Raw genomic sequence first — 18,455 nt, 5'->3', positions numbered from 1 at the left:
TATATATATATATATATATATATATATATATATATATATATATATATAATTTAGCTGATCAATATCATATAAAAGATACATAATAGCAATGTTAATTTATAACTACAGTAGTATTAGCCGACCTATTAAATATAGTCTATAGTTTATTAAAATGTAGTTGTTAACTACTTAAAAAGTACCTTAAAGATTGGTTTTAAACATAAGATCTTTAGTGATATGTTTCATGTCAGTTGACAAGTCGTAAATTGTAGGATATGCAAACCATTTTTTCTGATTACATATAGAAAAATTGAAAGTAAAGTTGCACATATAATCTATATACGTAAATTTATTAGTTTATAATTTCTAAAAAATTCTAATAATTTAATAATAGTTTTCTTTAAAATATTTAATAATTTAATTAAAAACAAACACAAAAATGAATATTCAAAATATTTTTATTTTTTATGGATAAAGTTTTTTTATTTATAGTTATTATTTCTACCCTCTTAAACATTAGGATTTACCTCAACAATATCACATATAAAAGATACATAATAATAATGTTGATTTACAACTACAGTAGTATTACTTGGCCTGTTAAATATAGTTTATAGTTCCATTATCACTTAATTTAATTGTAAATCAATAAGTGCGTTGAAGATTGGTTGTTAATGGAAAAGTATAAGGAACCAAAAGTATCAGCCAAAAATTAAACAACATTACATTAATTTATATCAATAATTAATTAATTTTAAATTTTTTAAATTTAAAATTTAAAAAATTTTAAATTGATTAAGTAAACCTAATTAAAACCTATAAAAATCTTCCTCTTTTTTCTCATATTAACATATCCACTTTTAACAATCACAAATTCGAAAAATATATAAAAGAACATCCATTTAATATGAAAAAGAAACATTCTAATACTTAGTAAAAGAAACATCTATATATATTAACTCGTAGAAATTTTAAATTCATCCAAAAATATTTGACTGGATTTTGACTGATATACTTTTAGTTTTCTAACTTTAATCGTTGTTAATATAACAACTTTAGTGATCTATTCCACTGTCAGTTGACAAGACTTAAATTGTAAAATATACAATCTATTTTTTCTTATTACATATAGAAAAATTGAAGGTAAAGTTGCACGTATATATCTCCACGCATAAATTTATTAGTTGATAATTTATAGAAAAATATAATTCAACGATATTTTAATTTAATTTTTTTAATTATAAGTTGAGAAGATCTATTTGAAATTTTTTTTATTAGATATACAAAATCAATTATAATTTTTAAAATTTTAAAAATTTAATTAAAAATTCAATAAATTTATAAAGACTGATAAAAGAATTATATCTATAAAATAATAATAAAAAAATATTAATTTAGAATTTAGGATTTATGATTTAGAGTTTAGAATTTAAGGTTTAGGGTTTAATTTATAAAATTTAGAATTTAGGGTTTAGTGTATAGAATTTAGAGTTTAAGATTTATCAATGGATATCTATATTATTTATTCTAAAGTTGATACTTATTTTAAAAAATATTATTAAATATCAAATAAATTTTAGACAAAAAAAGTTTAAAGATAAAAATGTAGAGGTAGGTAAAATAAAGTATTTTTAGATATGAAAATAAAATTAATCAGAGATAGAAGTTGACTATATTAATGTAAAAAAATGTTATTATGTGAGGCATGAAGTAATATCCAGAGTTTAAATTTTTAAATTATATATATAATTTACCTCAGCAATATCACATATAAAAGATACACAATAACAGTGTTAATCTACAACTACAGTAATACTAGTTGGCCTATTAAATATAGTATAGTTCCGTTGTAACAACATGTAGTTGTTAGCTACCTAAAAAGTACCTTGAAGATTGGTTTTAAACATAAGATGTTTAGTGATATGTTTCATATCAGTTGAGAAGCCATAAATTACAGAATATGCAAACTATTTTTTAAAATTACATATAGAAAATTGAAGGTAAAGTTGCACATATATATCTATATATACGTAAATTTATTAGTTTATAATGTCAAGCAGAAGGAATATACGAATCTCTGTATACTCTCTGTATAATTATTGATCTGTATATTATAATTTTCCATATATATATATATATATATATATATATATATATAATTTACCTCAACAATATCACATACAAAAGATATATAATAACAGTGTTAATTTACACTACAGTAATACTAGCTGGCCTATTAAATATAGTCTATAGTTCCATTATAACAAATTGTAATTATTAGCTACCTAAAAAGTACCTTGAAGATTGGTTTGAAATATAAGATCTTTAGTGATATATTTCATGTCAATTGACAAACCTTAAATTGCCGGATATGCAATCTATTTTTTTTTATTACATATAGAAAAATTGAAGGTAAAGTTACACATATATATCTACGCTTTTTAATTTACATATTGCACTGGTGGTGGTGTATGACAAGGGTATGGGGGTGGATGGTGTGTAACCAGGTTGTGGTGTCAGGGGGACAGGGATTCGGACCCTCCGAGTTTAATGCACAAAACGCACGGTCCGAGTCCAGTGTATGGGGCTGATGATGGTGACGGACTCGGACCCTCCGAAATGGCGCGCTTTACGGACCGTCCGATTTTGGTTTGAGTAGTCGCACGGTCCGAGTCCATTGCGGGAATGGACACGCGGCGCTTCCCCGTTGAGTCCCTAATCGGTGCCCCTCATAAACGCAGAAAGAGAAACCCTGCTCCCTCACCATCCGAATCCACACTTCACTCCCACTAACCTTTCTCCCTCACAGCCTTCTTCTTCATTTCTCTGAACTTTGCATGGTGGAGGAGCAACATTAATGGGGAAAAAATCTAAAATTAAAGATGTTGATCGATCTGAGCTTCATATTATTCACTATCTCAGTGATCCTGATTATGTAAGTATTTTTTGAAATTTTTTTGAATTTTTTAATTTTTTTTATAGTTATAATTATTAAAATATAAAATTTTAATATTATGATTGTTGTTAGATACACAGTTGAAGAATATAAATAGAATGATTATGACTAATTTATTAGTATTAGTTAGATTATTTTAAAATATTTTGAACAGATTAATAATTATATTTATGATGATTAAAATTTTTTTTATGATTATATTGTTGTTAGACATGCATTTGAAAAACATAAATGGAATGAGTATGACTTATTTTTCATTGTTTGTTAGATTTGTTTAAAATTATTTTACAGATTAATAATTATATAAATCATGATTAGAAAATTTGTTATGATTATGTAGTTGTTAGAGATATGTAGTTGAAGAATATGAATAGAATGGTTATGACTAATTTTTAAATATTTGTTAGGTTCTATTTAAATATTTTTTTACAGATTATTAATTATATATATAATGATAAGAAAATTTGTTATGGTTATGTTGTTGTTGTTCTTTAGTTTTGTGTTTTTGGCTGTAGTAGTAAATAGTACATAATGTAAATTTTTAATAAATTTATTTAATTGTAGTATAATTATTATTTGTAAGCCAATGTTATTTAAATGTGTTTTTAAGAAATTAAGTGTAACTGTTATCGATTTTGGTTAGATGTTATTATTATTGTGGTAAAGTGTTAATGCTGAGTTGATTAGAAAGGTTTTTTTAATTAAGCCATGTTAGATATTTCTTTATGAGAAAATTTAAATAATTTTAATTGTAGTAATTATTATTAGCAAGTTAATTATTAGCGTTGTTAGAATATGAATGATGGCATATACAGATTTATTAATATTTTGTATTGCAGGGGAAAAATTTTTTAACAAAAGAGTAATTAATTAACGTTCGATATTATTGTGGATGTTGTAAATATTGTTGAGATTTATGATTAGGAATATATGTATTTGTAATGAGTTTCATTAGCAGTTATGAATACTTTTGAGGATTAACTAGTTAAATTTAGAAGTTACGAGAATTAGTTGTATAAGGATTCAGTCAATAAATTTATGATGGTAAGTTAGCAATTCTTAATAATTTGATTAGTAATTTGTTATGTTTTTTTTGTAGAAATCAAGAATGTTGACATGTAACCATCCACTTCCTCCGGATCGGTACAACGAAAGGGTGGAGGATCATCTGCGAATTACCGGGTTCTATCATGCATCTCAGATTGGGATAGTGCAGTGTCAGAAAGCATTGGTAAATGCTCTAATTGAACGTTGGCACCCAGAGACACATACGTTCCACCTTCCCATTGGTGAATGTGCTGTGACACTTGAAGATGTAGCTATGATTCTTGGTCTTCCCACAGATGGTCTTCCGGTCAAAGGGATGACAATGAGCAGTTTTGAAGCGTTGGAGGCGGAGTGTTTGCTTCAATTTGGAGTTGCACCGCGTATGTCTGACTGTAGATCTAGTTGCATAAAACTTACCTGGCTGCGTGATTTAAAAGAAAATTTACAGTTGATTGATGATATCAGTATACAGAGGTATGTGAGGTGCCATATTATGTTGTTGATCGGGACGATCTTGTTTGGGGATAAGTCTAGGGAAGGAGTGCATTGGAAATTTCTACCCTTGCTACGTGATTTTGGTAGTATTGGTCAGTATAGTTGGGGAGCGGCATGCCTGGCACATCTCTACAGGGCATTATGCCGGGCATCCCGTTTTAACTGCAAGGAAATAGATGGTCCACTAACACTTCTACTCTGTTGGGCTTGGATCAGGCTGCCATACCTATCGCCGCTACCTAGGGAACCTCGAAGTTTTCCACTAGCAAACAGGTAATAATTTGTTAGAATGTACCCGTATCTTGATATTTATGATTCATTTAATGGTAGTTGAGGTAATTCAATATATCATAATAGGTGGCGGAACTGGGAGCGTGGTGACCGACGATTTAGATATATGAAGTTAGCTCACTTTAGGAAGTCATTTGATGAACTTCAGGAAGGGCATGTATGTTTTAATGAAAGTAGTATTAGTTTTCTGTTTAGGGTCTGAGACATAATTATACAGCATTGTCTTTGTAATTGGCTTTGTGGACTGTTATGTTGAGGTTCCTTTATTTTTTCCAGTTTGTTTGGGTTGCTTATGCTGTGGATCGGGTGGATCCGAACATCATTCCTCCTGAAATCTACATGCAGTCGGTGGTTTGGAGTGCTACAGTTCCGTTGGTATCATTTGAATGTGTCGAGTGGCATGCTACCGATAGATTTAGGCGACAGTTTAGTTTGGTTCAGGGACTACCTAGTCAGGAGCGGAATCTAGAGAAGGCGCATGGAGAAACCCTAAAGGGTCCCAAGAATCTTAATTGGGCCACGGAACCGAGTCATTCAAAATGGGTGATGCATTGGTCAAACAGGTATAACTACATTCTATCTGAGCTTCCGATGCCTTCACATGATCTACTAGATAGTTACATGCATTGGTACCGATCAAAATATGGGGACCACTTGAACTTGTCAAATCTTGTGGGTCAAGATAATGATGAAGGTGATCAGGATATGGAGGAAGGTGATCAGGATTTGGATGAGGATAATCAGGATACCAATGAGGGTAGTCAGGATATGGATGCTGACAATCAAGTAGAAGAGCCACATTCGCCGCATATATTACCACCAACCCCGATTCCAGAAGAACAACCTCAGTCCTCTTGGCATCTCACGCACCTCGAAGGGCGCATAGATCGACTGCAAACTCCAGTCCGCTTGGCATCTCACGCACCTCGAAGACCTCATTCTGCCGGTCAAAGCAACTGACCTGTATGTTTCCTGATGCAAGTTGGTTTGCATGCAACTTCGAGGTCACGACTTCGGAGAACACATGGCCAGCATTAATCCGCGCTTCTGCTTCTGCTCTTTTTCTGGTGAAAAGCTCGTTAAGCCTGTAGAATGTTGCCTTGACAAGAGCAGTAATAGGAAGATTGCGTGCACCCTTCAACACTGAATTGATGCATTCCACTAGATTTGTTGTCATGTGACCCCATCGGTATCCACCATCAAACGCCAATGCGTACTGTTCGCGAGGAATTTGGTTTAACCAGTTGGTATACGCTTCCCCCCGTTCCCGTAATCGCTCGTAACGCACTTCATACTCCCGCACCGTCCTGGAATATCCTAGAGGATAGCAAAAAAAAATTAAAATAAAAATTATAAAAGTCGAAAACAAATATTAATATTTAACAACTGTTAATAAGTTACTTAAATTTAGTAAATTATTACCAATGTTGACGACCAATTTTTGGAGGTACGGTGCCTTGAATTTCCGCAGAAAATTCGACTCTATATGCCTGATGCAGAACATATGAAAAGCTCTAGGAGGTGACCAGGCTCCGTTACTCCGTTCCACAGCTGCATTGATGGATTCGTGTCGGTCGGATATTAGTCCCACACCATCCCGAGTGACAACATGTTGACGCAAGTTACTAAGGAAAAAGTGCCACGCATCAGAAGTCTCTCCCTCGACAATAGCAAACGCAATTGGGACGATGTTGTTGTTGCCATCCTGTGAAACTGCGACTAGGAGACAACCCTTATACTTTCCGTACAAGTGAGTCCCGTCCACCTGGACAACTGGCTTACAATGTCTGAATGCCCTGATACAGGGGTAATAACTCCAAAATACTCTATGCAGTACCCGAATATGACCAACCAAGTCATCGCCTTGGTATGCAGGCATAGTCTCAAAATGGACAACAGCTGATGGCTCCTTATGACACATGGCCTCAAACCATATAGGCAACACTTCGTACGATGCCTCCCAACCTCCAAATATTTTTTCTACTGCCCTTTGCTTAGCCAACCATGCTTTCCGATAACTAACAGTATAGTTAAACTTCGATTGCACTTCTGCTATAACGGACTTTACCTTTAAGGAGGGATCAGCCTCAACCAATGGCTTTATTGCTTCTGCAATTGTGATGGAGTCCAGCTTCGCATGATCCTGTGAAATGGTGGCTCTGGTACAAGTGTGACTACCATTATACCTCCTTATAACCCAACAATACTTCCTGCTGATCAGACTAACCCTGATAAGCCAATCACACCCTGACCCATACTGTGTACACTTGGCATAAAATGTCAAAGGCTCATACTCATACACCCGGTAATCTACGCTTCGTCGTATGGTATACTCTTTTATTGCCTTAACAACAGCTTCCCGGGAACTAAACTCCATCCCAACAGCAAATTCACCATCTGCGACAATAGGAACTTCTGCCAGGACAACAAGCATGGGAAAATTTTCAATAAATACATATATATTTCAAAACCATACTAAATCAATATTAACTGCATCAAGTATGACATAAATCCGACCCTAACGTAAATAATAATAAAATATTAACTTCTATGTTCTATATTCGTTTAAAATAACGTTATATGTTTCAAATGTTACTGAACACATATGTTGACTTTTATTTTTTTAACTTCCTACTATTTTTTAATTTTTTTTTTTACATAGGATCAGGTCAACCGGTTCAATGTCTAACACATACATGACATCAATGCATGCTTAAATAATGGGTAATAAATACTAATTCATTCATAAATAATTCAACAAATAAATAAAAAAGACAATTATTTTTTATTAACGTACCTGCAGTCATATATTCCGGAAACTCCGGAACATGCATGGCTTCCAAGTCCAGAACTCGCATGAATGAAGGCTCCCCAAACGGCATATCGTTTGCGAGTGCATCTGCCACCTCTGTCACATCTGGATCCATATTTCCCTCACCATGATCTTCATCTCCATCTGCACCAACACATTCGTAGTTGCTTTCGAACTCTTCTTCACTGTCACTATTATAATCTTCCCGTAGAATGTTTCGGTCTGCCTCAGATTGTTCAAACTCAACATACAACTCGATAAACGAGATCTGCGCCCGGTTTTCAATATACATTGAAAACATCTCCTGCATGCTCGCTTCGTCCGTCACATATCTTGTTTGAAATTGGACAAACCCACCAAATACCGGTACGGGATATCTGTATAGAACACAGGATATTTTTTTTGCCCTCTGAGAATCAATCTTTTCACAGATCAAACCTTTGAGTTCTTCAAAGGAAATGATAAAAGGAATAACAACATCTATTGGATTTTCACAAATAAATTTTACCCCTTCAGATGTTTGTAATAAAATTTGACCAAAATAATACACCTTTATTAGTACTCTATCACTCATTTCTCCTACTCACAAAAAAAAAAACATAACACTAACTAGTGACTTCTGTGATTTTGAACAAGCATGAAAGATCTCCAGAAGAACGAAATAGGAAGCGGCGCATAAGAAGGAGAAGAAGAGGGATAACCTAACACTAACTCGTTGCACACTTTTATATAGACTCTATACTCAACTCGGACCATCCGACTTGGTTAACTTCATTCAAAAATATATTCAACAACCAAATCGGACCATGCGTTTTCCTGAACCGGTTCTACCATCCCTAGCCAAAGCGGACGGTCCGACTCCAACCCCTACACGCAACTCGGACCGTGCGTGTTCTCTTCCACCTCAGCCATCTCGCAGGGTCCGATTTATCTGCAACAAGCCATTTTCCCTCCCCACCACAAATCGGACCGTGCGTCTCCCAGTTTACCAACTTCACAAACAAAGAACTCGGACCGTCCGAGTTCTTCTCCCAAAAGCTGCCAAAACTCTGCCCCACATACATGTCTAACCCACCTTAACTCCATATCCATGCAAAACTCACATACAGGCTCCATTTCGAAAAAATTGAGCCTATATATCTACACGCATACATTTATTTATTAGTTGATAATTTATAGAAAAATATAATTCAACGATATTTTGATTTAATTTTTTTATTATGTTTGAGGAGATCTATTTGAAAGTTTTTATTAGATATACAAAATCAATTATAATTTTTATAATTTTAAAGAACTAATTAAAAATTTAATAAATTTATAAAAACCAATAAAAAATTATATCTATAAAAAATAATAAAAAAGTATTGGTGATTTTTCAGAGTAAGTTCAAATTTTTATGTGCAAAATTGAACTTCTAAGTTATAGGCTTTCAAGTTCAACATATTTTCTTTAAAGTTGCATATTCATGTCTACATAAATTATGGTTTAGAGATAATAATACACGTAAAGGACATAGTGTAATAGTGTTGTTTATTCGATACATACATGGAGATTTTACAAAGATCTACAGTATAAATCCTATTCATGTAGGTAATCATTTTTTTATCCTTTTAAATAGATGTGTACAGCACAAATCTGGATTCTTATTATGTGGGGCATAGAGTAACAATCATAGTTGGAATTATTTAAAAAAATATATATTGTGTATTTTATATGCCAAAATAATTATTTTTCAATCTTTTTTATTCCTTTTAGATATGTTAACTAAATTAAAAAAATCAAATAGATAGTTATTTAAAAAATATTAAATATCAAATAACTTTTAGACAAAAACATTTAAAAATAAAAATTTAGAGGTAGGTAAAATGAAGAATTTTTAGATATGAAAAAATTCATCGGAGAAACATATTGACCAAATTGATCAATAATTTTCTTTAAAATTTTATTAAAAATAAAAAATGTAAAATCGTGACGTATAAATCATATTGAATTCTTCTGTAAGTAAAGAGAATAGATAAAGTGAAGGTATTTTTGTGGAAAGTTATTTATGGAGGATTCTCAGTCAAGCTCAAACTGCAGTCTAAATTTTTGAATATGAATTTTCAGTGTTCTAGATATATAAATGAACCAGAATTAATTATTTATTGTTTAATTTATTATCTTCAAGTTGAGCAAATATAGAGAAAAACTGATAATTTTAACTTACCTGAAAATACTACAGTGTTATAGAAATGATAGAGGGAGATAGTAATTCGATGTAGTGGTGGAACTTAAGGAAAACAACAACAGAGCCTTGCTGCAATCACCTTATGAAAGATTTTGTTGGCGCGTAATTTGCAAGTTTTCGAACATAAAACAATCTCATGTGTTGAAGTTGCTAAAGAGGCCAGGAAACTCACGGAGGATTTCTTCTCCAGCAGGAGCCCTCGTCTCTAATTCCCTCTCTCCTAATATTATTTTTTATTTGTTTATTTCTTTCTTAAAGTTAACTTTATCTCATTTTAATCAATATAATTGCTGGAATCATCTTTGATATGGTCACCATTATTACGAGCTATAACTCGGCCCCATAACCGTTACTGGCCATCACCATAACTCGCCATCTGTCATTATTGCTCGGCCTTTATGAGCTATAACTCGGAGACGTTTATATCATCATAACCGACGTCCCGAACGGTCAGATGAAATCAGTTACGAAACCGATTTTATACCATTCAGAATATAACGGACGAATATATACATCTATAAAAAAGAGGTAAAATATCTTTCTTTGATATGATTTTCTGAATAACACATTACACTGACTTAAGCATTGGAGTGCCTTTGCAGGTACACTCCGCCCTCTTCACATTGTTCGTACACTCATACCTACAACGAAGATAGAGAGCTCGGATTCTTAGAGGTGGACGTTCGGCCTTGCAACATATAATTCGGCTTACCTCAAGGAATTGAGGCCGACCAATTTCCCAAGCAAGATCAATTGGCGCCCACCGTGGGGCCGAGGAAATCATATTCTTTCTTTTGGTCTCACCGTTTCCACCTGCATCCATGGCTGACGTGCCACCCCCTTCACTGTCCGAACTCATGCGAATGGTAGCTGAGCTACAACAAGCCAATCAACGAATGGCTGACGAGAACCAAATAATGGCTGCTCAAATTGCCGAACTAAATCATGTTCGGATTGAGCACGACGATGCTCGTCAAGCAGAGGACGAGGAGCATCATTCCTAACCGACTCATGTTTCAGAAACCGCTCAGCACGAAGAGCAACAACCCGAAGACAAAAAAGAAGAGTCCGAGGACTCCGTAGGCCCTTTTACAGAAGAAGTGATGAACTTCGAATTACCAAAGAGGTTCACCTTGCCGTTGACCCTCACGCCTTATGATGGACTCGGTGACCCAAGGAAGTTCATAAAGAAATTCCGATCAATAATGATCGTCAATGGTGCATCAGATACAGTCTTATGTCGTTGTTTTCCGAATTATTTAGACGGTCTTGCACTTGATTGGTTGTGTGATTTGCCTGCAGGTTCCATTTCGCGCTTCCATCAGTTGGCAAAGTTATTTGAAGAACATTTCGCTGGATCCGCAATATATTTGCACGACTCCGATTACCTAAACACTATCAAACAAGGGCCAAGCGAAAGCTTAAAGGACTATATGACTCGCTTTACCAAGGTCGCAATCAGCATACCAGATCTCCATCCCGAGGTCCATCTGCACGCAATTAAAAGCGGCCTCCGACCCGGGAAGTTCCAGGAGACGATCGCGGTGGCGAAGCCGAAGACTCTAGCAGAATTTCGCGAGAAAGCAAAAGGACAAATTGACATCGAGGAGCTCAGACAAGCTCGGAAATCCGACAAGTCGCACTTCCGCGAAGAAGATAAGAGCTCATCCCTTAAAAAAAGTTTTAAACTAACACCCCGATTCGATTCTTATACGCAGTTTAACACCAAGAGGGAAGACATAATCAAGGAAATCTTGAACTCCAAACTAATCAAGCCGCCGAGAAAAGCCGGAACGTACCAAGATGCAAAGAACGTGGACAAATCAAGGTACTGCACTTTCCACCAGAAACACGGCCACAATACCGATGATTGCGTGGTCGCCAAAGATCTTTTAGAACGATTAGCCAGACAAGGGCACCTTGACAAATACATTGGTGGTCACATCCAAAAGCGCGGCCCAAGTTCCACAACACATGACCTCTCAGAACAACACCGAGGAAAAGAAAAGGCATCTTCAAGCCAATATGAAAGACCCCGAGGTATAATCAATTGTATTTCAGGAGGATACGCAAGTGGAGGATACTCAAACTCGGCAAGAAAAAGATCATTCAGAGCAATATGCTCGGTAGACGGAACAAAACAAGATGCAACGATCTCTAATTCACAACCAGAAGTCACTTTCACACACGCCGACTTCAACTCCAACATACAAAATTTGGACGACCCTGTGGTAATCACCCTTCAGCTAGGAGATCTATTAGTGAAAAAAGTACTCTTAGATCCCGGAAGCAGTGCCGACGCCCTATTTTACTCCACGTTTCAAAAGATGAAGCTCAGCGACAACATGCTACAGCCCACAGGAGGAGACTTGGTCGGTTTCTCAGGAGAACGCGTTCCAGTCCTCGGTTCAGTGTGGTTACAAACCACACTGGGTGAGCAATCTCTTTCAAAAACTAATGACATTCAATATTTAGTAGTCGACTGTTTCAGTCCATATAACCTTATTCTCGGCCGACCTTTTCTGAATAAGTTCGGCGCTATTGTATCCACAGTTCATCTCTGTGTAAAGTTTCCATTGCAGGACCACCAAGTTGTTACCATCCATGGCGACCACAAAGAGGCAAGACAATGTTACAACATCAGCATGAAATTCCAAAATCGTTCAACGCAACAAGTCAACAACGTCGGCCTAAACCAAAAAGAGGACACGCTAGCAGAACTCGACCCAAGAGCTGACTTTCCCGATCGGCCAAAACCCTCCGACGACCTACAAAAAGTTTATTTCAACAATGACTTTAATAAATTCACATATGTAGGTACCTCACTCAATGTATCCGAGTTGCAAGCTATAACAATCTTCCTACAAGAACACGCCGACCTTTTCGCATGGACACCATCAGACATGCCAGGAATCGACCCACAGATCATCAGTCATAAACTAGCAATAAACCCGGAAATCCGACCAGTACAACAGAAGAAACGCAGACTCGGCGACGAAAAAAGGAGAGCATCACTGGAAGAGACACAAAAGCTCATCAACGCCGAGTTTATCAAAGAAATCAGATTCACCACCTGGTTAGCAAATGTGGTAATGGTAAGAAAACAAAACGGTAAGTGGCGCATGTGCGTCGATTTCACTGATTTGAACAAAGCATGCCCCAAGGATTCTTATCCTCTGCCATCCATAGACTCTTTAGTAGACAATGCCTCAGGCTACGCCACCCTAAGTTTTATGGATGCATACTCCGGGTATAATCAGATAATGATGCACCCCTCTGATCAAAACAAAACAGTTTTTATCACCGATTTTGGTAACTATTGTTATAAGGTTATGCCATTTGGATTAAAGAATGCAGGTGCAACTTACCAACGCCTCATGGATAAGGTATTCGCCAAACAAATCGGCCGGAATATCGAAGTTTATGTCAACGATATGGTCGCCAAAACAAAAGTCGGCCACAACCACATCAACGACCTTACAGAAATATTCGACCAGATCCGCCAGTACAACATGCGCCTCAATCCCAAGAAATGTGCATTCGCAGTTCAGGGGGTAAGTTTTTGGGTTTTTTGCTAACATGCAGGGGGATAGAGGCAAATCCAGACAAATGCCGAGCAGTGCTGGACATGGCCAGCCCTAAAACCGTAAAAGAAGTTCAGCGCCTCATAGGAAGACTCGCTGCACTCTCCAGATTTGTTCCTTGCCTTGCCTCAACTTCCATTCCTTTTTTCCAAACAATTAAAAAGAAAAATAAATTTGAATGGAACGACGATTGTGAGAAGGCATTTTCAAAATTAAAAACAACACTCTCACAACCGCCGATATTACAAAGACCCCTGCAAGGGGAACATTTATTTTTATATCTGTCAGTTACTGATTGGGCGATAAGCTCGGCCCTTGTCACAGAGAAAAACAAAGTTCAGCATCCAGTATACTTTGTCAGCAAAACCCTCCACCATGCCGAACTCAATTATCCGCGGATTGAAAAGCTCGCACTAGCACTGATATTCTCGGCCCGACGTCTGCGACCTTACTTCCAGAGCCATGTAATCCACGTCAGAACCGATCACCCACTAAGACAAGTATTACACAAACCGGAAATCGCAGGTCGACTAATAAAATGGGCAGTCGAACTATCCGAATTCGACATCAGATACCAACCCCGAGGACCGATCAAGTCACAATTTCTGGCAGATTTCATTGCCGAACTCACACTTCCATCTGAAGAGGACCATGCAAAACAGTGGATCTTATATGTGGACGGCTCTTCAAATAACGGAGGATGTGGCGCCGGAATTCGTCTGGAGGCCGACGACGGATTCATATTGGAACACTCAATACACTTCGCTTTCAAAGCAAGCAACAACCAATCAGAGTATGAGGCACTACTCACCGGACTCCGACTATGTTTAGATCTTGAAATCTCAACAATCAAGGTATACTGTGATTCCTTGTTAGTCGTACAACAAGTAAACGACCTTTTCCAGGTAAAAGATCCCCTACTCTATAAATACTCACTATCAGTAAAACAGTTAACAAAAAAATTTGTCAACTTTGAAATAGAACATATACCACGAGAACAAAATCAAAGAGCGGATATCTTATCTAAGCTCGGCAGTACACAGTCCGAGCTATCTACACTGCACCAATTCACAATAACATCACCCACTGTTACTCTGACAAACGTGTTAAGTATTTCACAGGTAACAGATTGGCGGAACGACTTTATACAATATTTACAAACAGGTAACACACCAGAAGGGGTCGAGAATGATAAAAAGTTCCGACGCCAAGCATCTTCCTTCACAATCATCAATGGAACACTATACCGACGAGGTTATACTCGGCCTCTACTCAAATGTCTCAACAAGTCCGAAGCCGACATAGCTTTGGCAGAGGTACATGAAGGAATCTGTGGCACACATACAGGAGCTCGGAGCTTAGCATCAAAGATCCTCCGGGCCGGCTTCTTCTGGCCGACTTTGAAACAGGACAGCCAACAAAAAATCAGATCATGCAACAATTGCCAAAGGCACGCACCACTAATACACATACCCGCCGAGGAATTACATCATTCGGACATCAGTTGGCCATTCAACCAATGGGGTTTAGATATACTTGGGCTTTTCCCTATGGCACCGGGCCAGGTAAAATTTCTTATTGTCGCCATTGATTATTTCTCCAAATGGGTGGAAGCCCAACCTTTAGCAAAAATAACGTCACAGCAAATGATTTCATTCGTTTGGAAAAATATTATTTGCCGTTTCGGCATACCTCAATATATCACAACTGACAACGGCCGCCAGTTCGCCGATCAGAAATTTCAAACTTTTTTGCAGAATTTCAAAATAAAGCAACACTTCTCCTCTGTTGAGCATCCTCAAACAAACGGACTAGCCGAGGCTGCAAATAAGGTCATCCTACACGCACTAAAGAAAAAGCTCGATGCCACCAAAGGACTATGGGCCGAACTCATACCTGAAGTCCTTTGGGGATACAACACCACTCCACAAACATCAACGAAAGAAACGCCATTCAGACTAGTATATGGATCGGAAGCCATGATCCCCGTGGAGATCTCCCAGAAATCAATCAGAACCCAAATCAACAGTCAAGACGAAGCTCGGAGATCCGAGCTAGATACAATCGAAGAAGTTAGACATATAGCCGCCTTGAAGCAACGCGCGGCACAGCACGCAATTGCTCGCCATTACAACAAGTCAGTCAGAAGCAGATCATTCGTGAGAGGAGATTTAGTCCTCCGCAAAACCGAAACTGCTCGGAAGCCACCAACACACGGAAAGCTAGCAGCCAATTGGGACGGCCCATACCGAGTAACAGAAGTCCTCGGCCAAGGAGCATACAAGCTAGAATCACTAGATGGTAAACTCATACCTAGTACATGGAACATATCTTCCTTAAAGAAATTTTTCAGTTAAAATACAGGGACAGGCTAATACTCTTTTTCCTACTACCAAGATTTTATCCCAAAGGGTTTTGCTTGGAGAGGTTTTAACGAGGCTAGCCTACCTGCAACTTTGTATTCAAAAGGTTCAAAATAATTACGAGTATACAAGAGACATATATTATTCTGTTCATCAAACAACTATACGACAACTATCAAAATATAACTCTATCAATACAGCTCAGACAAACCCGAAAGCATGTCTGAGCTACAAACCTGCCATTGTCAGGCAAAATCATCAACAACAATACCAATAAACTCGGAAAACTTTCCGATGAATAACAAACCGCTTTAACAAAAAGCGTTACTATCCAAAATTCAAACAAGCCAATTCAACAAAGTTCAAAACATACAAAAAATTTAACTATTCCATACGCAAAACAAATTCAAATGTTTCCAACAAATACAAACTAAACATTATCGGCTTCTTCTTCCACATCACCATCATCTTCGATCAGCTGACCATCTCGAACAATCTTTCCAGGATCCATCCCAGAAAGATCGGCATTCGGAACCAAAAACTTAATCTGCAACCTTGCCCTTTCAAAACCTTCAATAAACGAATCCAATATCTCATCAGCCTTCTTTTTCTGCATATCCTTAAATTGAGCAGTAACCTCAGCTAGACGAGATTGTAGGTTCACCAAGTCACTTTCCTTCTTCTTCAAATCTTCCACATCCTTAGAATAACTTTCCTTAGTGTCCTTCAACAACTTCTCGGTCTCAGTCAACCGCACCTGAAGCTCAGCAGCAATACCTTTACTCTTAACCAACTCCTCCTTCAAAACAGAAACCTCGCCTTTTTCTACAGCAACCTTCTTGTTCTTCAACTCTTGGCTACGCCCAAGACTTGCGAGGCGCAGACCAACAACCTACCAGAAGAATGAAACAAAAAGTCATCACATTTCCAAAAAAAAAAAAAAGATAATAGGTTCTTACCTGCATATATTGCCCAATAGCCATATCTCCAACTTCCTCTGCCAGGCTAACATCAGCCGACGATTGGCAATACTCGTCCACCACGGCCATATAGGGATACTCCTTCCCCCACACCGAAAATGCCTCACTTTGTTCAGAAAATTCATGAAGCCTTTTTTGGTTACCCATAAAAGCCTGTATCTCTTCCAAAGGAACCCCTACCTCCTTTTCTTCAGACTCATCCGATATATCAACAACGTCGGACTTCTTCCTCTTTTTCATAATCACTTTCCTCCGACCTTGACGAGGCTGCGTAACCTCGCCAGCCACAGCAACTTTCTCCACATTCGACGACGATACCTCCTTCTCCAGATTTTTATTTTTGAAGCGCGTCCTCAAAGACGCAGCTGAAACACCAGGGTACTTACCGCCTGCAAAAAACAAAACAACATCAAAGATATGGCAAGAAGCAATAAACACCTTAGCAAACAACCCTATAACTCACCCAAATAAGCTACCACAGCATCTTTATCCTCCTCCCACTTCAGAAGCTCATACATTGAAATCAAGTCCCCACGACCGATATTTTCAACAAGAAATTCAATCACACAAACATTCCTCGGAGAGATAACCTCAGGACCGAGAATGTTTTGGGGTTCCGAGCACCAATACAACGGAAACTTCTCACCCAGATTTTCATCAACAAAAAAGGGAAAGTCTTTTTCCACAGCCCTAACCTTTAAATACATCTCTTTAAAACCTTTGAAAGACGATTTGTACAATTTGAAAATACCAAAACCCGGGGTGCTATTGAAGTTTATCCAACCACCTTTCCACACCCCTTTGACTTGAAACAACGAAAAGAAAAGATCAACAGACGGCGCAACTTCCAGAAACTCCATCAAAATCTCAAAAGAACGAAGGAAAGCCCACCCATTTGGATGAAGCTGCGACGGAGCACAGTTTAACTGCCTCAGGACCTGACATTCGAAATCAGTAAAAGGTAATCTAACTCTCAACTCCTCGAGAACGCAGCTATACATATAGAAGAATTCAAACCCACTACCCCGGTGATAAACCCTATCATCAACACTACAGGACAACAACTCAACACCAACCCCAGAATTCCGCCTCACCAGCTTACTCGCATCAACCTCCTTCACCGCAGATTCATCACAGAATAATGACACCCGCGACTTCACATCATCCCCAACCCAGTCATAAGACCAGTCTATCTGACCTTTCTTCTCCCTCTCAAACCCCATTACAAACAGCAAACAAACATGCAGCAAGGAAATAGAAAGAAAAAAGGGGTAGAAAGGAACTAAAAGAACACAGACATAACCATACCTCTTTTGCTCATTCTTCACACAAGAAGCAGAAAACCAAAAATGCACAAAATACCAATCGACAGAAACAATTACTCACAGACAAAAAACGCTCCAAATATCACCTTTGTATCAATCACATCAAACGGCAAAAGACCATTGGAAACCATCAAAACATTAATGAGCCCCCCACTCTTTCTCTTTCCTGCACGAAAGGGATGCACAAAGCCCCACGTGGCACAAGTGGGAAGTTAATTTAATGAAGCACGTTGATCTGGGGGCTCACTCAATAACCCACTTTACCGAGTTATAACTCATCTCAAAAAGCTCAACCTGCTTCATTAAAAAACTTTCCTCAGGCTAAGCTTGGGGGCTGTGATATGGTCACCATTATTACGAGCTATAACTCGGCCCCATAACCGTTACTGGCCATCA

General features: G+C 37.4%; 1 protein-coding gene across 1 annotated transcript; it reads left to right on the top strand.

Moving 5' to 3' along the window:
• Positions 1–10,910: 10,910 nt before the first annotated feature.
• On the top strand, positions 10,911–15,748 carry LOC140184904 (uncharacterized). The gene is made up of 5 exons (XM_072238103.1): positions 10,911–12,902; positions 13,137–13,312; positions 13,393–14,245; positions 14,513–14,707; positions 14,957–15,748. The coding sequence occupies exons 1-5, from the start codon at positions 10,911–10,913 to the stop codon at positions 15,746–15,748; spliced, it is 4,008 nt and encodes a 1,335-aa protein (XP_072094204.1).
• The last annotated feature ends 2,707 nt before the right edge of the window (positions 15,749–18,455 follow it).

The sequence above is a fragment of the Arachis hypogaea genome, chromosome 5 (genome assembly GCF_003086295.3).
Source record: "Arachis hypogaea cultivar Tifrunner chromosome 5, arahy.Tifrunner.gnm2.J5K5, whole genome shotgun sequence".
In the NCBI taxonomy this organism is placed as follows: Eukaryota; Viridiplantae; Streptophyta; class Magnoliopsida; order Fabales; family Fabaceae; genus Arachis; species Arachis hypogaea.
Note: the sequence above shows the minus strand (reverse complement) of the source record. Positions and strands in the feature narration are given on the sequence as shown.